Raw genomic sequence first — 22,205 nt, forward strand, 5'->3', positions numbered from 1 at the left:
GGAAGTGAAAGCAAATCTAGGGTCTTTGTGAAGTCTCCACACTGCAGCTTGGGCTCCATGCTTCCCTTGACTCCCAGAGCACTCCACCTGCTGGAGATGGCTTTAGATTGCGATCTCTTCACAGGGAGCCTCCGTAAGGAGCACCTGTGGGTGATCCTGTCATCTCCTTCGTCCGGAGATGATTCCAAAGAGCCGAGCCGATTGCCAGCTCCTCTAATTACTGTGGGTGTTGGCTCACTGAATGGAGACATATCCAATCTGTCATTTCTCCTCCGGAAGCCACCAAAACTATGGTTTTTTGAAATCAGTTTTTACTGAAGAATTTTTATAGGACAACACAGATTTACTGAAAAAGATTTTTTTTTTCTCTACTAAGAGAAGTTCTGTAGTACTTACCTTCTGCCATGTCTTCAGGTCCGTCATAAGATTTATCGATGGCAGCTCTGAAACTCTCATTGCATCCCCTACCACGGACCATGTGAGGCCTGGGCCTGTAAAATGGAAGCTCATTCTTTTTTACTTCAGCAACAGCTGTCTGGAGACTTTCTAGGGAACTTGACTTTTTTAAACCCAGGGTGGGGCCAATATCCTTGCCAGAAGGTTCTAAAGAAAGAGAATAACAGAAAAAAATATTTAAAGTACCTAAAGCCGTAACGAAGCTGCTAACTTGTACAAGTTTTAAAGTAGAGTTGCAATTAATACACCAATATATAGTAATACTATTTCTTGGTTGTACAACTGGAAGTCACCTCTTGTTTGTCATAATTATGCAGAACTTTGAAGTCTAGTAAATTAGATGTTAATCTCATAGGCACAGAAAACATAAACCATGAAAGCTGGAAGCATGTTTAACTCAAAAACAGTACTACGATTCTGAGACTGGAGGGAATCAAAACAGCAGGATTTAAAATTCCCTCAGGATCCTAATCTAATTTCACAACTGACATAGGCTTTGTTAAGACAAATGAATACTAGTTTCGTAAAGAAAGTAACCCTCCTTCAATAGCCACATAAATCCTAAATCTGTCTATCAAGTTTACTAGGACATGTTTGTAGTGATTGATTGATTGACTGATTGATTGATTGATTGATTGCTGAGAATTTTCCTTTAAGAGGAGAGAAAGACTATTAATTTATTTCCAGGAATTTTCATGAAAATGTCTCAAATATTTTAACCCCCAACTTTTTGGCACAGAATACACTTTGAAAAGCAAATCTGCATATGCAAGCCCTTCCATTGGTATGTTTGAAGGACTGTCTCATGAAGACATGAAGAATAATATAGGGTCTTTTGAAGGGTATATGAAAAATGAATGAAAGGGCTGGCCAGACAATGTACTACACAAAACCCTGTCCACAGAAAAGCTAAAGGGCAAACCTACACAGCAGAAGCCACAGGAAGAAAAACAAAAGATGCCCTTAAAACACAACAAAGCACATGATTTCAGCTGGGCAAAACCCTCTAAGCAGGATTGTTGAAGAATTTCTGTATGATATGTAGATTTTCTGTTTTCATAAATTGTTCTGTGCATACTTCCTCTTTCCTTTTACACAATGGACAGGGGAAGAAGATAATTCTTGACATGGATTGTTTACAAATTTTTCCCAATTCTTTCTAATAATTAGGGTCTACAAAAGCTACCTGAAGTATAAGTTGGGAGAGTCACTATATCAGAAATGGTTCCTCCACATCAACAGCATTGCCTTTCCCAGACACTTTCTGATAGATAGGCCATATTGTACAGCTTACTTACCCTTCAGGGGCCTGAAGGTAGGAACTGCTGAAACTGCATTATGTATGTGATTCCTGCCTAAAATGGCTAGAAAGAACAATGTGACAAGAGAAGGGAAGGGAAAAGGAAAAAAAAATGAGCAAAAACATTTTTTTTGAAGGAATAGCATCCTTCCAGAAGATAGATGTGCTCCCAATCTATGTGGAAATTATTCAAAACAGGGTTTTTCCAGAGGGGAATTGAGGAATAATAGGAGTGGTGCTATCTGACAATTTATTGCTCCAGGAGTTATTTGATGTTATGTTGTGGGTTTTGTTTTTCACATTTGGTCATGGATGATTGAATTTTATGTTTTTTTGTACTATTTACTGTGGATATTTTAATTCTGTTGTTAACGTCCAGGAACCCTAGGGACTCCTAATAAATAATAAATACAACCCATGAATAAGCAAAAAACCAAACAACAGTATGAGAGAGACTAAAGAAAGAAAAGAAGCAAGGACTTAGAACTGAGCATGCAGTCATAGACATCCACAGTGGGGGGCTGGAATGCCAAATGATGAATCATGTGTCACAATACTGCAATGCAATCTTCATCCCTCATGTGCCTGTTTGTGACATCACAACTCAAGTACAGAGGAATAGAGCTTTTGTCATAATGGCATCATCGTTGCTAGCTTTGGCCTATGAATGCAGTGAACAGTGGGTCAAAAAATGTGGTGACAAAAGATGTCATAGGACTGAGGCAGAAAAACAGCATAAGATACAGAAAGAAAAGGGGTAGTATGGTGTGCAATACTGAAATGGCTATGCAACACCACAGGGAAGGTTGCACAGTACAGAGCTAGCAAATGATAAATTAGTACACCTGACATTTCAAAGACTTTAGTGATGCAAAATAAAGAGAAGGATCGTGATGGGATGTAGGGAGAAATGTGTGCAGGGAAAAAATAAGCATGCTTAGAGGGACAGAAGACGTGTTGGAAAGAGTTTTTGTTTTCATATGTACTAGCTGTGAAATGAAAGAATGGTGGTAATGCTGAATATTTTTCCAGAGTAATATTTTGCTTTTAATGCAGATCGTAATGACTGGCATACTTATTTCTGGAGACATACTATGCATTCCTCTGAACGTTATGACAAAGCACTTTTTAAAAACAGAGAAAATGTTTCTTCTCTCTTCTCAGTCACCGTTTTCTTTTAAAGCATGAACTTCATAACCCAAGCAGAACTACAGCAAGAACTAATTCGAATAAATCTGTTGTATAATGGATGTTTCTAAATGGAAATGTATTAAGACTTTTCAAACTTGCAAGGTATGCAAGAAAGTAAAGAGCTCAATAAGTGATAGATGGTAAGTAAAGCAAGAATGTAAACAATATGTTATAATTTTTGAAGAAGAAAGATCAACAAGATATTTGGATTAGTCCAGTTGCTGTAAAAGAAACTAAACACGCAAAATACCGTGGTGGTTGCCACTTTCTAAAAAAACTTTGGAGCCTTGAGAGAATTAGAACTATTTAAATGTAATATTAAATCTGGCGATATTTGCATGTTTGGAACTAAGTACACGATGCAATAATGAGTAAATAAAGCCAAGTAATTAATGAAACCAGGAGAGGAGATGAAAGGAAAGGAAACGGAGAGCAAGCATTGCCATCACATCGTAAAGATCAGTGACACAAAGCAATTTAACACTGCTGTTCCCTGGAGACTTTGAGGGCTTGTACACAAAAAAGAGAGGAAGAAGGAGAGAAACCAGTTTAAAGGGAAACCTGGTTGCTAGGTCACAAAGTGCAAGCTCCCTTTGTTCATTAATTGCCATTGTGGAGACTACCATTATTGCCAAATTAGCAACTACTGAAATGGACTGTGAGCACTGCCCTGCGTACAAGTGAAGGTACTTAAAATTACCCAAGGTATAAGCCTCAGTGAGAGGTACAGTGGTGCCTATTTGAGGCTGAAAAGGAACAACAAAAAATGAGAGAAAAATCACTGAAGAAGGAACAGCTAAAATAAAAGGTTTTCTGATCAGGAGAGAAAAAGGAAGGTTGCTTTCTAGTGAGAAAACAGCTTTGATTGCTAGCTTTCAACAAGAAAACCACTACCTGGCTCTAAATATAGGATTCACCTGCAGTGCCTAATCAACACCAGGTCTCAGTTTTGGTCCTGCTTTCAAAATTTAGGCTCATCCTTAGGAAATATATTTCAGAGAGACACAGATGATAAAGAGATGACCTCTGAGCATGTGCATATCCTCTTTGATTAAACAGAACGTATATGCACGTGCATAAAATATATATGAACCATATAGTATAAAACTGTTCAATCCAAGTAGAAAAAGAGGCGGGAAAAAGGAAGCACAGCTGCATTCCCCTCTTCCTGGTACTGCCCTAGTTGTCAAAAAAAGCAAGTAGGATGGTAAACTTCTTCCTTGAATGTATTTTTTCCACTGCAAGCTCACCGAATGGTCTTTAGGCTAGGTTAGAATCCTCTCCTCCCCCACCCCACCCCACCCCACCCCACCCCACTGCAATAGGAGCCACAGTAAAAGTCTGTTCCTAATATCCTCTGAGCAGCTTGTCATTCTCTTCAGTGGGAAGCAACCTGAGATATCTTCTCAGAGTCTTTAAAAATATAGTTCTGAACATTCAGGACTGGAAGGAGTGAGCAGTAACAAGGTCATGCTATTTATCCCAACTCAAAGTCTAAATTGATGAAGGAAATAGCAGCAGATTTGGTATCAGTGAACTTCGTTTTCAAACAGTATATGGGATACCCATTTTGATTTATTTGATTTTATTTGTTTGGGAGCTCAAGGAAGCATACATATGCTCACTTCTCCGTTTTTTAACAATCACCATCAGCACCCTTTGAAGATAGGGTAGGTGGAGAGACTGACCAGCCCCAAGTCACCCACTGCTGACTAGATTTAGTCTCTCCACTCCTAATCCAATGCCTTGACCATTATACCACACTGGCTCTCCACTTTGCTTCTGTACATTGCTGTGAAGATTAAACCCCTGCATGGAATGTCATGGGGCCTACTAGTCCTGGCCCAGGAAGGTGTTACCTCCTCCTCCTCCTTCTCCACTTAGATGTAGCATCTGTATTCACCATGGCATTCTCCCTAAGTCTTGTAAGAAAGCAAAGCTAAACAAGAACTACATGCTCAGTTTGCCTTTGCCTTTAAATGGATGTGATCAAACTAAGTAGTAGTATTTATTGTGATGCTTTGTTACTCTGGAGTAGATTAAATTAAGAGCAATTGTGAATCTTGTTTCATGTATCAGTTGAGTTAAGTTGATAAAACTTGAGAGGAAAGAACAAAGACATATGGCATAAGCGTTGATATAGATGGATGCCATATGTGTTACAATGACACTTGGGAGGATTAATTTCCATTAAAAGGATATACCATTTTTGTCTTTGAAAATATAGCTCAAGGATAATGTCGCTCTTGGTGCACTGATCAGGGCAGATGGCTGTGATCAAGTATCCTAGATTCTACTATCAATTCTTTTTGACATTTTCTTGGATTTTACAGTTAGTTCAAAGACCCAGATGAATATAATCATTACATAAAAGTCTTACTCCAGATATTCCACCATTATAAAATGCTCCACTCATGTCCACAAACCTGGCCATGTCATCTTATATATTGTACTTAGAAACATATAGCTAATGAATTAATCATGAATTTCCTACCTTTTATAAGTACTTGTGAGGCTGTGTGAATGTGAAATACAATATGGGTGTGAAAAAAGTAATTGGCAAATATTTTTGTTGTGTGAGTGTTCAGTCTGATCAAAAAAGAGGAATTAATTTAAATCTTAATGATATACTTCCTTCTTTTTAGCTTCCCATATAGCAGCCTCCCCAGGTATGTTTTTTTTTTTTTTAAAGGGGAAGAAAAGAAAAAAAAACATGACAGCATTTATTTAACAAGTAAATTCAGTTAAACACTTCATTAGTTCTTGCTAATGCATCTAAAATTAGAGAACACATTGAACAGGCTTATGTTCAGTTTATGGCCTAAGAGCATTTTATAGGGATCCTGTCAAAATATGGAGCGAAGTGGCAAAGATTAACAACACACTGTACTTGCATGAATAAATGTGAAGTTTTCCTCTGTCACCTCCTTGAATCATAGTATTTAAAAACAGCTAACATCATTTATTCAAAATTCTTACTGAGGACACACACTCCTTCTCATAGAATAATGCAAAACATTTAGTTGCCTTTTTCCTTAGATAATATCATTTCATCTGAAAAGCCTGAGCCTACCAATAATAGATTATTTTAGAAATCAGATTAAAAAGAAAATTATGTCTTTTATATTGCATTTAAACATATTGATTCATTATTAATCAACTCTAGCATAGAGTCCGGATCATGGAATGTAATTGTTCACTCTACTCTGCCCTGTCAACCACACTTGGAATACTGTGCCCATGTCTGGGCACCACAGCTCAGAAAGGACAGTGACAATTGGAGCAAATTAGAGCAAGACAAGGAATTCCAAGATGGTAAAGCATATAGAAACCAGGAGGCAAAAGCCTTCAGTATGTAACTGATCACAGTCTTGTCAATTTCAGGCAGCAGAGCAAACAGGCTGTGAGTTCTAATCAACTAATTAAGGTCAGAGCCCAACTCCTTCAATTGCAGTTAGCACTTACTAGGTGGCACAGAGAAAAGCTGCTCAGGAAGAGATAGCGTGTTAGATACTCTAAACGCCAGACAATATTTGATTTTAAGGCTATGCCTGCCAGACAGAGGACATGAGGACAAAAAGGAGGACATGTAATCCTTTTGCTGGATGCCTGGTAGCCCTACCTATGGGGCCTGACTTTTGGTTATACACATATACACTTTTAGGTATGTGTATTATGCACACATACACATACATAGACTTTTCAGATCAGGAAACTACACGCTATAAACTTATAATAGATGATATAAGGTCATAGATCTTAACGTGGCCAGGAATAGTATCTCAGAAGAAGCAAGAAGATTATATAAATCCAATGTATGCGATATCACTGTAGCCTGGGAATCATTTCCATCAGCTTACTTTCTTAGAGGACTCTAGTATTATACGGTACGTATGAGCCCACACAAGATGGTAAATATTGGCTGTCATTATGATCTGTTTCTCTAATTTTCCTCTTCCTCACTCCAGGCCGCTGTCATCAACAGCTCAGTGGGAAGGTCCCTACAAGTTTGTCATCAGTATTTACTGTATTTTTATTTACAATTGTTTAAACCGCATGCAGGCCATATGCAAGGCAGTATTGGTATATTGAAAAAGGGAAATAAATAATTGCAATAAATAAATAGTCACAGAAATGCAAGAGTCGAGTACCATCACTTCAGTACAAAATAAAAGTTTAAATATGTCCAAACGTGTAATACAAAATCAGACGATGAAAACTATATCCATAGAGGTTTTTGTCCTGCATTAGTCCACAGATCTTTACCCATTTTAAGCAGTTACAAAATTTAAGAAAAAAGAAACATAACAATACTTATATTTTCAATAAAGGGAATCAAAACATAATAGATACTTTAGGATAATAAGCTGTAGTTTCATTAACTGATGTAGCATTGTTTAATTTTTTATAAGATTGCCAGTATAAAATTATAGCCTCACAATGTGTTCTGTATATGCTGGTCTTTGACCATAATAAAGATCTGGTTTGATTTGAATGTGTTCTGTAATAAAAATTACTAGAAAAACAGGGATATTTTTAAAATATTTTAAATTTTATTTACATATACACACACACGCGCCCCTGCATAGAACTGGTGGTCATATGTGGAACCACTCTTGACATCGTATACATTAGGCTGGAAATCAAAACAATCAATAAAACCAATATAAGCCAGAAGCAGAGCCTGGGAGAGCCATGTGAGTCTTTCCAAAAGAGCCTAGTGTATCCTGATACAGAAATGTAAGCTGTATAAACATATACATATACACAAGCACTTTATTTTAGCGATGCTTAATTTCTTACAATAACCATGTTGCTTACAATAACCATGTTGCTGCAAAGTAAATCTATATATATGTACAGATGGGCCTATCTAAATATATGTATTTGCATAGAGTAGGATTACCTTTCTTCTTCAGCCCTCTCTCCAACTTGCCCCAGAGACTTAGGGAGAATGTAGAGCAGAAAGAATCCGTATCTAACCTGAAGTCCACCAATGCCACAATGAATTGGACTCATTGGTGGCATACATGATTCTTACAAAGCACAATGCACTTAGTGAAATAAAGGCACAATAGTGCTAAAACAGGAGATGGACAACAGGGATAAAGAAAGCAGACAGGGAAACAAAATGAATGGCCCACTTCTTTATTCCTGCTGTTCATGCCAGTCCTATGCTAATACTGAATCTATAAATTAGGTCCTAATTTATGATTTCAAATCTTGACTGTGAACCCTGTAATTCCAACTAAGATCTTACACACTCATGATCACAAACATACATACACGTCAACAACAACAAAACCCTTTAATTTTCATATACTATGACATTTAGTTCTATCTAATAAATGAAAACAGTAATTGTCATAGATAATGTTAGTAAATAAAGCAGTTACTCTAATACAGGTGGAGAACCCGTGTTCCATCCAACTGTATATTGCTGAACCAAGCTGCAGAGCATGTCTTTTGTATTGCTCCCCACCCACCCCACTTTAGAACAGCATTCTCCTGGATGTTTGAATGGCCCTTCCTTGTTGGCATTTAAAAAGTGTTCAAGACCTGGCTGTTCCAACAGATTCTGGGTTGTTGGAGTGGTATTTTTTAGTCCTTTGATCAATGGGAACTGTTTTAATTTTGATTGATTGATTATGGTGTATTCCTAGTCCCATACATGCAATTCTATAGAATGAAATTTACAGATCTGAAAGATATGACATAAAAGGAAAAAAATTGGGAGGAAGGAGTGAAAAAGGCAAATTCAGGTGATATTTAATTTCTTAGATAATTCTTGGATAACAAGGTTTTTATAACTATCCTTTTGGACAACAAAGAATGAAGCATCTTTCCTACAGCTGCTCCTTCTCTGAAAGTTGTGCGGAGCAAAGTTGGTCTTCTTGTCTTGTATGATCTTCTATCTGAGAGAAAGAAGGAAATGCAATTCCCAAGCTTGGTCCCTTGTTTGATAAGTAAGAACAAACTCTATTGCCTTTCAGCTCTATATCCCCTCATTCAACTAATTCTGATATATCCAAATAAATACCTGCCAAAGAGAGGAGGTAGCTTGCAGATGAGAGGGACAGAGAGTAAAATTTGAAGAAACAGGAATATATCATCAGTGGGTAGCTAAAGTGCAAGGTAGTTAACGTTTGAGCAATTAAGCAGAGCCACTAAACTAGCAAGTATTAAAATTACTGACACTTTAATTTATCATACAGAGTAATTTCTTTGTATACTCCAGCTAAAGGAAGATCCTTCTGGGAACCAATTCAGAGAAATGAATTTGTGTAAAACAGGTTACTTAAGTATCCCAATATTAGAGGGATATAACAAGATTACAGCCATTTCAGAAGAGAAAAAAAAAATTGGATAAATTGCCTGCAATATATTTCCCTCACAAAAATGATAGATTCTTCCTCATAAAATGTAGTCAGTTGGCAAAACTAGACAGAACAGGGGAGGTGATGCATATTTATGGACAAGTCTACCCTAGTCAGGTATACAGAAAGCCTTTTAATTTAAAATATTAATTGGAAGCTAGCACGCTGCAAAGAAAACACCCAGCCTCAAGAATACTCTGTCATGTCACCCCAGACACATATGCCCCAAAGGCATTATTAGAACATAACACGGTGGGTGGCTAAATTCTATGCTTTATGTGGAAATGTGTCCCCATGCCTAGGGAGGGTGAAAAAAAACAACAAAGGTAAATTGAGGTAATACAGACCATTCTGGGAGGCTAGAGGGAATGGCAGAGAAATAAGCATAGTCTTCTGCTAAACGGGTATTCATGTGCACCATGGCAACTGTTTTTTGGGGGGGGGGTGTCCATAACATATATTCAATATTCCAAATGTGTCCCTGGCTCCCTAAAAAGGTTAGGGAGTCTGCTTGTTAGAAAATACGATTAACCCAATGATGCATGTGTGTGCACCTACATGGAACCCTAAGGGACAGGAATTTAAATACTGTAGGAAAAATAAATACCATTCTTGCCTCATAAAATAAAAATCCTTTTCTGCTTATGTGGATAATCTAAGTCTTCCTCCATTCATGATTGTTCTTTTAGAATTGGAGATTGTGTACATATGGTATTTTATATATATATATATATGTGTGTGTATGTATATATATATATATATATATATATATATATATATACACACACACACATACACACACACACACACACACACACACACACACATATATCTCAAATCAAACCTTTATTATGGTCTATGAGCCAGAAAGCACAACAATAAAATACACTGACCTGTAATCACTAATAAAACTTCTTTAAAATTCAATAAAATTACATAAAATACATTATTATGGTAGCTCTAGTACAAATAGCAGTGGCAATCACCAAAATTTGTTGTAAATTTCAACCATAGGTAGGATAGATACAACAAATGATAGCACAGAATCAGGCAACCTGGAAAGGTATGTCAGGGTCCTGGTCAGATAAAAGCAGTGACAGATAGACATTGTGCTCTCTACCAGGGTGGTTTCTTAAATTCTTTAAAGACGAGCAAGATGGGAAACCTATTAACGTCATCCTCTGTGAGCTCTTGCTTTATGTTCCTGCTTTTTCAGTTTAGTGCTGCTTAAGATTTATAAAAATAAGTAAATGGTATATATAAAAACTTTAATTGCTCAGAGATGGTTTAGAAATTCTTGTGATGATGCTTTAGAACTAGAGGGAATAGAATCCATTTCCCCACAGATCTGTAAACAGAAATTGTGAGGAACTTTGTTCTATGAGACAGGGTGTTTTCTGGATTTGGAGAACTACTGGCAAGATGTCATATAAACAATAAACTCTACACCTGTTCAAAGTGATTCTCTGAATAATATATAAATATTGTAATTGAATAATGATGCTGATTTACATTTTAGAGACTATACTTAGTTATTCTGTTTTTCATGCAATACAATCCATTGACTTGAATGAAGGCGTTCAGGGGATGCTTATCATGTCGGTAGATGAGGGGTGGCTAAATGTTTGTTAAAAATCTATACAGACTTGAGCAGTGAGCTGGAATGACTAGGACAGAATTTAACCTGGAGAAATATAAAATTCTACATTTGAGTAGGAAAAATGTAAGACACAAGTATAGGATGGGGGAGACCTGGCTTGGCAGTAGAACATGTAAAGGAGATCTGGGTATCTTTGTCAACCACAAGTTAAACATGAACCAGCAGGGAGATGCAGCTGACAAAAAGGCAAATACTATCTTGAGATGGCTTAACAGGAATGTAGAGTTCAGATATCACAGAAAGTAATTTTTCTACTCTACTCTGCCCTAATCTGACCACTCTTAGAATACTGTTCCAGTTTTGAGCACCATGGCTCAAAAAGGACAGTGGCAGACTGGAAAAGGTTCAGAGGACAACTATCAAGGTGTTTGAAGGGTCTGGAAACCAAACCCTATAAGGGATCAGGGTACGTTTAGATTACCGAAAAGTTGACTTGAGGGAGGCATGATAGTAATTTTAAAACATCTGAAGTGTCATCATACAGACAAGTGAGTGGGCTTATTCTCTCTTCCTCCAGAGGGCAGGACCAGAACCTATAGCAATTGCTGGTAAGCTCGAAAAACCGTGTGCGCCCGGAAAGGGCGCGAAGCAAGGGAAACCCCGCCTCCTGCGCTTGCCAGCTGGGCTCTGCTCTAGGAAGGAGGCTCTGGCAAACCACTTCCGAAAAACAATTGCCTTGAAAACTGCAAGGACTTGTCCAAGCAGTCACTGCAGGGTCAGCAATGACTGAGCGCAGACAAAAAAAAAAAAAAAAAGATATCAGGAGGAATTTCCTGACTGCCAGCCAGTAGAACAAGCTGCCATATTAAGTGATGAATTGTCTTGAAACAGAAGCTGAATGGTCATCCAGCAGAAATGCTGTAGTGGGAACTACACTGAGCAGGGAGTTGGTATAAACGACCTTAAGGTGCCTTCCAGTTTTATGGTGCTGTGAAATGAAAAGTTTTAGTTAACTACATTTCCCAGTTTGTCTACTACTTTGCAAAGGCTTTGTCTTGAAAGGTATAGAGAAAATGAGTGCCAGCAAGGAGCAAGAGCTAAACTAAGGACTACAGTAACATATTTTATTCCTTGTAGAGTTTTTAGGATACAGAAATCACAACTCCAGCCCCATTTACTGAAAAAAGGGCTAACACTTTGCCCTTCTTAAGTACTTCTTAAACACTGAAATCCAAAGTATTGAAATGTGTTCTCAGGATTATTGTGACAGCCTCAGCAAATGGACCATATGAAAAGACTTAGAACTGGACTGTTTTTCTGGTCACAAGGAAAAAAGCAGTAAATGTTCACATTTTGGATCTGTATTCCTTTCATTTATCAGTATTAAACATAATGTTTTATAGAGTCATTTAGAGTTCTTTCCTTCCCTTTTTCCCCCACCTCATCATTACTCATCTACATTTTCAGGTATGATCTCTGCAGAGATACTATAAATTAGCTGGGACAGAGGGATTTCAATATTCATCACACACTTTAATTTGCGCTCCACAACTGAATAGTTATCACCAGCGCTCCTAGTGTTATGGCCTTTTCAACACTGCTTCATTTAGAAAACATGTATAGAATTATGAAAGGCAAGGAAATATGTTAAAACTTGTTATATTCAATAATTACTGGTAATCATTATCTTTTAGTTGGTCTTTTGCCTTAAGCAAAGGATCCTAAACTAGAATTAGAAATAAAAGGCCTGAATAATATTACGTATGCCAAAGAAACAACAGAAGTTCAAAGTCCAGAGAATTTGAAAAAATCTTAGATTAAAAACTCTCATTACATATTTGACAGCATTACATACATCTATTTGAATTAACTTGCCTATGCATTATAGCACCACTTGTTTGTACCACAGCATAATCTCATTCATGAAGTTTTGTTGCTTGTAATCTAGAAGGCCAGGTAAGAAAGGAGGGAATATTCAGGCTTATTTAACAAGTGATTCATATTGCTCTGTAATTCTAGAGTAGCTATATGCTATATGTTACAAAGGACATTAAATTATCCTCATCAGTTGATAGGCAAATTCGTAAACCCTAGAGACCTGTGGAAGAAGTCCCTTCCCTAGGACTGTTTTTGCTTTAGTCAGCATAGAAAAAGAAATGTGTAAAGGCATTCTCCTGAGGATGTTCTGGAGGGAAGAAGACAAAATGACAGTTTTCCACTGACATTTTAATATTTATTTTCAGCTGTTCCCAACCATAGCTTAAACTGAGACACTCAATATGATGAATAAGTGCTCCCTTTAAGCCTACCATTCTGAGACCTACCTTTTAAAGCATGGAAATGCATTTTTATATGAATCACCAACATGTTTGTAGTTCTGCAAACCCAAACATCCCCTTGGGTATGCAGAAACCATTGTATTGTTTTGGAATGACCCTGTTTCATTTTTAGCAATAGACATGTTCTCAAGATAGGAGAATATTGTGGACAACCCAAAAAACACAAACAAATGGATAATCAAACAAATCAACCCCCGAGTTCTCACTCAAGGCACAAATGACCAGGCTTAAAATTATCCTCCTTCAGACACATTATGCCTCACTCTCTGGAGAATGCTCTAATGCTGGGAAAGATGGAAGGAAAGAAGGAGAAGAGGACAACCAGTAGCAAGGTGGATGGATTCAGTTACGGGGTGATGGGTGCATCGTTAGAAGGCCTGAAAGACCAGGCTAGGGACAAATCATCATGGAGAAAATCTATATGGTTGCTAAGAGTCAACAACAACCTGATGGCACATAATCAATCATCAATCAAGATAGGAGTTGTGAATTCACAAGAGAAGCAATTATTGAGCTTTCAATTATCTGTTTCCCATTTTCACAGAACTGGAAACAAAGATTGGAGTTGATTCTTGTGCCTATTATCCTATTGATACTTGTGCCTATTAAATTTCTTGTTTAATATAGGAGTTGGAGTTGGCACACAAGGGGAGATATGCTTGGCCCAAAAAATTGCTTCTGCTTCTACCAACTAGAGTTAATATTTCAATCTCCCACAAGGCTCTGTTTCTGTTGGTCAGGGTAAGATTATCTTTACTAATTGTAAAGATGTAACCAATGATGTAAATAATGACATTTATAAGTTGGCAGGCATAGATGTTACAATATTGAGGCCAAAAATGCTAAAATCATGAGATAAAACATAAAATGTGAAGTTTTATGATGGCCTCCGTATAGTGTTACACAATAAAACTCACCCTTTGCCTCCCCAAAGATAAAAAGGACAACCAGTTACCACTTACAAAGAAGAAAAAATAACTTGAGTATGATCATAAAATGTGTGCTTTTTAGATCCCACAGTAGTATAATCAACAACTAAAAGTGGATTACCTCTGCTGTTTTTACAAAACAGTTCCGTGCCAGAGAGTGCAACTGTGACTGATAAAAGGCAGTAATATCAATAATGCCTTTTTAAATATTGAATAATAGCAATGATGGTCAAACTTAGGCTTAACTCTTACTAACTTTGTTACCTGAATTATCTGTTTGGGTGACCAATTTAGTTATTATATTGAAACTGGTAAAAGTGACATTGTACATTGTTCAATATTTCTATCTTTTTACTGAACTACTACTTATAAATAAAAACTGTCCTCCCTAAAATCATATTTAATATACATCTGATTCAATTCAGTCCTCTACCGATTTTCACAGAAACTTGAACTTATGTGTTTATTTCAAACTACAGATAAATAGCAGTGAGATAAAGACAGTTTCAAACTCTGGAGGTTGAAAGGTATCACTACCACATGGAAAATTAATGTAATGAGGAAAGATGAGGTTAAAAGAGCATGCATTTTTCTCCAATTAAAAAAATTGAAATGTATTTTTTTTAAAAAAATAACAAAACAATTCTTTCTCTCAGAATTGTGAAAGTACTGAAACAAAACAAATATCTGCTGAGTCTCAGTCTGATCAATGAATCATGTTCCCCCGAGATGCTTATGTACATGTTTTATTGGGGTTCCCTCCCCTGCAGCAACTCTAATTTAAGATGCTCCATCTAGTGTTGCCATGGGCAACTCAAGAACACAAAGCAAGGTAAAGCTCTACTAATAAAGCGGTTTTTACAGCATTTCAGTCCTTGCTTACAAGTAAAGTTAAAATTTATACCTTTTAAAATATAGGATCTGGAAGAGGTCAGGTTACGACTGCCAGTAATAAAAAGAAATCAATATGGCAGCACATCTGAAGAAACTGGCAAACTAAACAAACAATTCATCCAAATCCACTTGGACCTGAATGAAGAGAACATAAAGTACAGTGTTTATTCTGCTTGCCCTTTATCATTCAGAGAGATTACACTGCTTGAATCCCCACAGTTTGACATCAGGTGAGGCACTAATATTTGCTGGCCAGGGTACAATTAAACAGCATGTCAAATCCAAGCCATTAACCTGATCATAAATTTACTTGTACACGGACCTTTTACAAATGTACTGAAGAGTAAGGCAGTGTCCCAGTTCTCAGCCTGTATTCAAAGTGCCTAAGACTGAACACAGGTTCACAGAGCAGAGAAGAATGGGAGACATCAAAACAGCTGTTCCTGCAGCAGTCTCGTGTTATCCCAATAATGCATTTACTTGGGGCTTTTCCAAGTGCCCAGGGCGTGGCTCGTGCATGCAGAGCTCGACACCGTTGAACCCAGAGCAGAGCAGTCCAAGGCTTGTGGATGGGCAGAAGCCAAGGCCTGAGGTGCCCCTGGCCGGTCCTGCTGCAGCCAGCTGGTGCACAGGTTCAGGCAAGGTGGTGGTGAGGAGGCCTGAGTCTGGAATATGGGGAGGGGTACTGAGAGCTGAAGCAATCAGCTCATCTCTCTCATCGCAGCATGACCTTCAGACCAGTCCGCTTTCCACTTTCCCCAGAAATGTACCTTTTCCTAATGAAGTGGAGTACTAGCAGGTTTTGTTTTGTTTTTAAATCAATTCACTTGATCAGGTGCTGAAACATGGCACCAGAAGCTACACTTTATAATCAGGGGAAAGGGGGCCAAGGGGGAAAAGAACACACATCAGTCCACCAGGTCAACAAAGGCTTTTGTGCAGCCCCCAGAGGCTCTGCCCCACGTGGCACAGCTTTCAGTGGCAAGTTGGAAACAATAGAGGTGAATATGTGTAGCTCAGGGTTGAACTGTGGAGTCCTTGGGGCTCTCTGAGCTTGGTTCTTTTCTTGCAAACTACCAGAGGAGCAAAACAAAACCCCCACCCTTACCAGCACTGGCAAGGCAGGCCACAGCACATAAATAGAGAGCAAACCCCATCCCATTTTAGCACTGAAGATGTTACCTAGCCGGGTAATGAAACGTTTGCAAGAAAAGAACCAAGCTCAGAGAACCCCAAGGAGTCCACAGTTGGAAACAATTACGTTAGGTAAAAGAAACTGACCTCAAGTTCTGGGCATCACACTTTAAGAAGGAGTCAGAAACACCAGAACAAGGCTGTGTACTTAAGCACTGCTTCCAGGCAAAGCAGGATAAAAGTGCAGCAGGTTTTGAGAAATGGCTAAATCCACGGCAAAGTGGACCACAAAGCCCAGAGTGAGTTTTGACTGCTCCAGCTTTGATGGGGCAAGCTTGCTTCAGACTTGCACGAGCAGTGCAAAGGACAAACCCTAAGCAAATTCTGAGAGATGGCTATTTTCATGGCTCTAGACCTCTGCCAAAACCATCTGCATAAGAATTTTATTCATTATATATTATTTAGCCAGTGTTTATTTATTATTGATTTAATTTATGAGGAAGGCCACTGTTTGAGAGTCCTTGCATTAGACATTACTAGCTTCTGACAGTGTTACTATCTACCTAAATTGGCAACTAAAGCAATTAAATTTTACCTTTCCATCCGCATATAAACCCTGCAATGTAGTCCTCCATCTGTTATCAAATTTGTATGAAGTTATCAATGTGGAATCAGAGCTAGCTGTTCCTATTGTCCCCAAGAGCATGAATGTAATAAAATCTGTGGAAGAAAAGGTGCCTATAAGGAACACCCGGATGCTTTTTTTAAAAATTTGCCAGGCCTAGATTACTTCTTGATAAGACAAGGCTTAGGTAGTGGGTGCTCTATCTAAGACACCCTCACAGGATAAAACTACGCTCATGTAATCTCACTGAGATTATTATTAAACTCCATCTGAGGAAATGTACTTGAGACAAACATGTAAAGCCCTTAGGCCTTGTCTACACTTCTGTGACAAATCTATTTAGCAGTTCAGGTTCATGTAAATATCTTAAGTGCAAAAACAGTGAAAGGCTGATCTCCTAATAGTGGTTCAACTTTCTTTTATTTTACCAGAAGAGAGAGAGAGAGTGTGTTTTAAGTGCAGATAATGTTCAAATTATCTATGATAATCTATGAAAATACTTCTAGGTTAGGGATTGATTACAAGGAATAGGTAAAGTCAGTAAGAAGATGAAGATCATACCCGTGGATTATTGTATAACAAAATTTATTACTGTTTAATAAATTAACAATTTATTATTGTTAGTATTATATATTTTCCCCTTTCTTGAACAATCACCTTGAATTCTAAATGTTTCATATACTTTGTCAATACGGAATGTGTTATGTTCCTTGGAACCTCTGTGAGAAAGTCCAGTATGACAATGAGACCTTAGGATCGCTCCGTTTCAGAGAAAATGGTTGCTCAGATGCTGCTTCCCGCCCACAACAGCTTTAGGATGGCAGTGAGATTTTCTGCAAAATGTGGAAGCAGAAAACAGCAGTAGACCTGAATTACAGATGCATTTGCTATGAAAAAGTTTAACTAGCACAAGAAAATTGATATGTAAATATCCAGAATTGAATTGACAATATCAGGGTAGTTAGGAAAAATACATACGAAGAATTCTGGCTAAAAACAGTATTAACAACAGAATGCTAAGTTGCTTGCTCAAGCTATACACGTGTAACAAAAGAGAAGAGAGATTAAAATTAGCAATCCGGGTAGTATAAACTTTAAAATGGAAGCATAAAATAAAAGAAATATCGATACATAAAGCAATAAAATTATCCAAAAGGGGTTTAAAGGGTATAAGCTTCTTACAGACCCCTGTCAAACCTAAGAAAAATATAGTATTTGCTAGAAATCTAGTCCTGTTTAATAAGCATTACTTTTATTTTCTTCCTATTTACTAAAATACCTGATACATATTCATTTTAAAGAATTTAAGAAACTGAGCATCCATGTTTAGATGGAATCACAAGTTTCATTGAAAGTAACTATACACAGACATACAATCATAAACACAAATGTCTGTGTGTATTTATGTGTATGTATAATACACACAGAGAGCCAGTTTGGTGTAGTGGTTAAGGCATCAGGTTAGAAACCGGGAGACTCTGAGTTCTAGTCCCGCCTAGGCACAAAGTCAGCTGGGTGACCTTAGGCCAGTCACTTTCTCTCAGTCATGCGAAGCAGGCAATGGTAAACCACTTCTGAAAAACCTTGCCAAGAAAACTGCAGGGACTTGTCCAGGCAGTCTCTGAGAATAGGACTTGATTGAATTGATTAAAAAATAAATACATGATACACACACTAATGAATCAAAACTGGTAGGAATGCTGAGAAAAATATAAAAAAATTGAAACAAAATTGGAGAATGCCCCAAGAATATCTCATTCAACACGGAGAGTATTGCATTTCAGCTTACTGTGATGTGTTTATCTCTTTTACACAGACAGACCTTGGGTCCAGAATCCAATTGGTTGAAAATGTAACAATGCAAATACTAGAATATCTATTATTTAAATAATATACTATTAACAAAATACAGGTATTTCAGGTACTATCAAGGAGACACTGACTTGAAAAATGCTCGCTCTTTTCCCAGAAGGACAGGACTAGACACAGAAGTGTGGACTGGCAGATAAACTTGATGGATTTAAATTAAGAATTTAAATTAAGAATTAAGTTTTCTTAATTCTGTCTGGTTTTCCTATATGTCAGTTATTATGGCTATCCTCTGTTTATATGGATCAAAGCCTGCCTTGGAAGACAACCAGCAGGGTCAACATAAACTGACATTCATTGCTGCATATACAGTGGGGCAAAAAAGTATTTAGTCAGCCACCAATTGTGCAAGTTCTCCCACTTAAAAAGATGAGAGAGGCCTGTAATTTTCATCATAGGTATACCTCAACTATGAGAGACAAAATGGGGGGAAAAATCCAGAAAATCACATTGTCTGATTTTTAAAGAATTTATTTGCAAATCATGGTGGAAAATAAGTATTTGGTCACCTACAAACAAGCAAGATGTCTGGCTCTCACAGACCTGTAACTACTTCTTTAAGAGGCTCCTCTGTCCTCCACTCGTTACCTGTAGTAATGGCACCTGTTTGACCTTGTTATCAGTATAAAAGACACCTGTCCACAACCTCAAACAGTCACACTCCAAACTCCACTATGGCCAAGACCAAAGAGTTGTCAAAGGACACCAGAAAGAAAATTGTAGACCTGCACCAGGCTGGGAAGACTGAATCTGCAATAGGCAAGCAGCTTGGTGTGAAGAAATCAACTGTGGGAGCAATAATTAGAAAATGGAAGACATACAAGACCATTGATAATCTCCCTTGATCTGGGGCTCCATGCAAGATCTCACCCCGTGGGGTCAAAAAGATCACAAGAATGGTGAGCAAAAATCCAGAACCACATGGGGGGACCTAGTGAATGACCTGCAGAGAGCTGGGACCAAAGTAACAAAGGCTACCATCAGTAACACACTACGCTGCCAGGGACTCAAATCCTGCAGTGCCAGATGTGTCCCCCTGCTTAAGCCAGTACATGTCCGGGCCTGTCTGAAGTTTGCTAGAGAGCATTTGGATGATCCAGAAGAGGATTGGGAGAATGTCATATGGTCAGATGAAACCAAAGTAGAACGTTTTGGTCTAAACTCAACTCGTCGTGTTTGGAGGAGAGAGAATGCTGAGTTGCATCCAAAGAACACCATACCTACTGTGAAGCATGGGGGTGGAAACATCATGCTTTGGGGCTGTTTTTCTGCAAAGGGACCAGGACGACTGATCCGTGTAAAGGAAAGAATGAATGGGGCCATGTATCGTGAGATTTTGAGTGAACACCTCCTTCCATCAGCAAGGGCATTGAAGATGAAATGTGGCTGGCTCTTTCAGCATGACAATGATCCCAAGCACACCGCCCAGGCAACGAAGGAGTGGCTTCGTAAGAAGCATTTCAAGGTCCTGGAGTGGCCTAGCCAGTCTCCAGATCTCAACCCCATGGAAAACCTTTGGAGGGAGTTGAAAGTCCGTGTTGCCCAGCGACAGCCCCAAAACATCACTGCTCTAGAGGAGATCTGCATGGAGGAATGGGCCAAAATACCAGCAACAGTGTGTGAAAACCTTGTGAAGACTTACAGAAAACGTTTGACCTCTGTCATTGCCAACAAAGGATATATAACAAAGTATTGAGATGAACTTTTGATATTGACCAAATACTTATTTTCCACCATGATTTGCAAATAAATTCTTTAAAAATCAGACAATGTGATTTTCTGGATTTTTCCCCCCATTTTGTCTCTCATAGTTGAGGTATACCTATGATGAAAATTACAGGCCTCTCTCATCTTTTTAAGTGGGAGAACTTGAACAATTGGTGGCTGACTAAATACTTTTTTGCCCCACTGTATAGCTAGTCCTCAACTTACAACCACAATTGGGACTGGAATTTCCATTGCTAAGTGATGCAGTTGTAAAGCGCAACATCATGTGACTGCATTGTTTAGTGACAGTAACCCTGGTACTCCCCGTTGCAGTCGTTAAGTGAATTTTGCTGGTTGTTAGCTGAGGACTCACCCTAATCCAAAGCCAAGGGACCTCTTGGCACACTGCAGCTCTGGGGCTGCAAGAAGCAGCCCCTGAGCCTCAGCATGAAGCCCAGCCTGGCCCAGCAGTGCAGCACAAAGCCTCATGTGGCCAGCAGCTACCTCATGAAGGGCCAGGCCAGGTACACCTCATCAGCATCAGAAGCAAGAAGATGGCAAAGGTCAGCTGGGGTGCAGAGCACAAGGCGGCAGGGGGCCAAAAGGGCATAGATGGGGAGATAGGTGGGTGGGGGGAGTTGAAGCAACCCTGCGGCCCTAAGTGCAGGCAGGTTGCCAAGTGCCTGAATTTTGATTAAGCACTCACTGTGCGGGTGCTTCAATGGCCATAACTTTTGGGACCAGTTGTAACTCCCTTCATTCAGCACTGCTGTAACTTTGAATGGTTGGTGAACAATTGGTCGTAAGCCAAGGACTACCTGTACCTGGGAACCAGCTGAACGATGGCCAAAGCAGCAGGAGGAGAAACAGGCTTCTTTGCTCGCTGCTCCTTTTCCAGCTTTTCTTTCCTTTCTTACAGAGGCAGTCAGAATCAACTCTCTTGACTGAAAAAGAATACTGATTGCTGGGGGGTGCAGCCCATCTGATGTCTTGAGAATGGTGAGAAGCTGGAAAATTTGACCTCCACCTGCCTTACCACTGCTTCATGGAAGGTCACATTTGTCAGAGACTTTGTTGAACTGTACATGGCAGGTGGTTTATTATGAGAACTCTGAAACATCGATGGCTGTTTCCTTCTCCCCAGCCCCACATTCTTGCTTTCACTTCTGTGCTATGTTCTTTTAGATTATACGCCCAAGGATTGGAACAGACTACCAAAATTGTCAGCCACCCTGGGAGTCTTTCTTAAGAAAAGGAAATAAATGTTTTAAGTAAATAAAGATTCTAGATCAATATCTCTTGCCCGGTGCTGCCAGTAGTTGCAATGTAATAAATAGCTATTATAAGATCTGGGAAAGTTATGCTCCATATTGGAAGTCTAGCAACCAAATTAATATTTCTTTCTTGCCAAATAGGTGGCAGCTGTGGCCAGGAAGGCTTATGAACAACCTCATCTGGTGCCCCAGTTGTGCCCTTTCCTAGATGGGGGGCCCTTCAGATAGTCACTCATGACCTAGTCACCTCATGGCTTGACTACTGCAATGCGCTTCACACGGGGCTGTCCTTGAAGACCACCTGGAAGCTTCAACTGGTCCAAAATGCAGTGGCACAGGCAGTGATGGGCATGCCTCAGTATGCCCATGTAACACCTCTGCTTCATGAGCTGCACTGATTACCAGTTTGCTTCTGGGTGCGATTCAAAGTGCTGGTTGTTACTTATAAAACCCTACATGGCATAGAGCCTGGTTGCTTGAAGAACCGCCTGCCTCCCATAGTATCTGCCT

General features: G+C 38.8%; 1 protein-coding gene across 9 annotated transcripts in view; it reads right to left on the reverse strand.

Annotated features, from left to right (window-relative positions):
• PARD3B (par-3 family cell polarity regulator beta) overlaps positions 1 to 22,205 on the reverse strand; it is a 560,921-nt gene that overhangs the window by 264,220 nt on the left and 274,496 nt on the right. For 7 of the 9 annotated variants that reach the window (XM_088135640.1, XM_088135642.1, XM_088135644.1 and 4 more), the window contains 2 exons: positions 1,755 to 1,820; positions 397 to 603 (listed from right to left, as the gene is read on the reverse strand). In XM_088135640.1, the coding sequence (XP_087991766.1) occupies positions 397 to 603; positions 1,755 to 1,820 (273 nt within the window). The remainder of the gene's footprint in view (positions 1 to 396; positions 604 to 1,754; positions 1,821 to 22,205) is intronic. The other 2 variants (XM_088135645.1, XM_007421741.4) reach the window with 1 other exon arrangement.

The sequence above is a fragment of the Python bivittatus genome, unplaced genomic scaffold (assembly GCF_059951505.1).
Source record: "Python bivittatus isolate LINGU-HERP-01145 unplaced genomic scaffold, Pbiv_v1 ctg000200_np1212, whole genome shotgun sequence".
Taxonomy (NCBI): Eukaryota; Metazoa; Chordata; class Lepidosauria; order Squamata; family Pythonidae; genus Python; species Python bivittatus.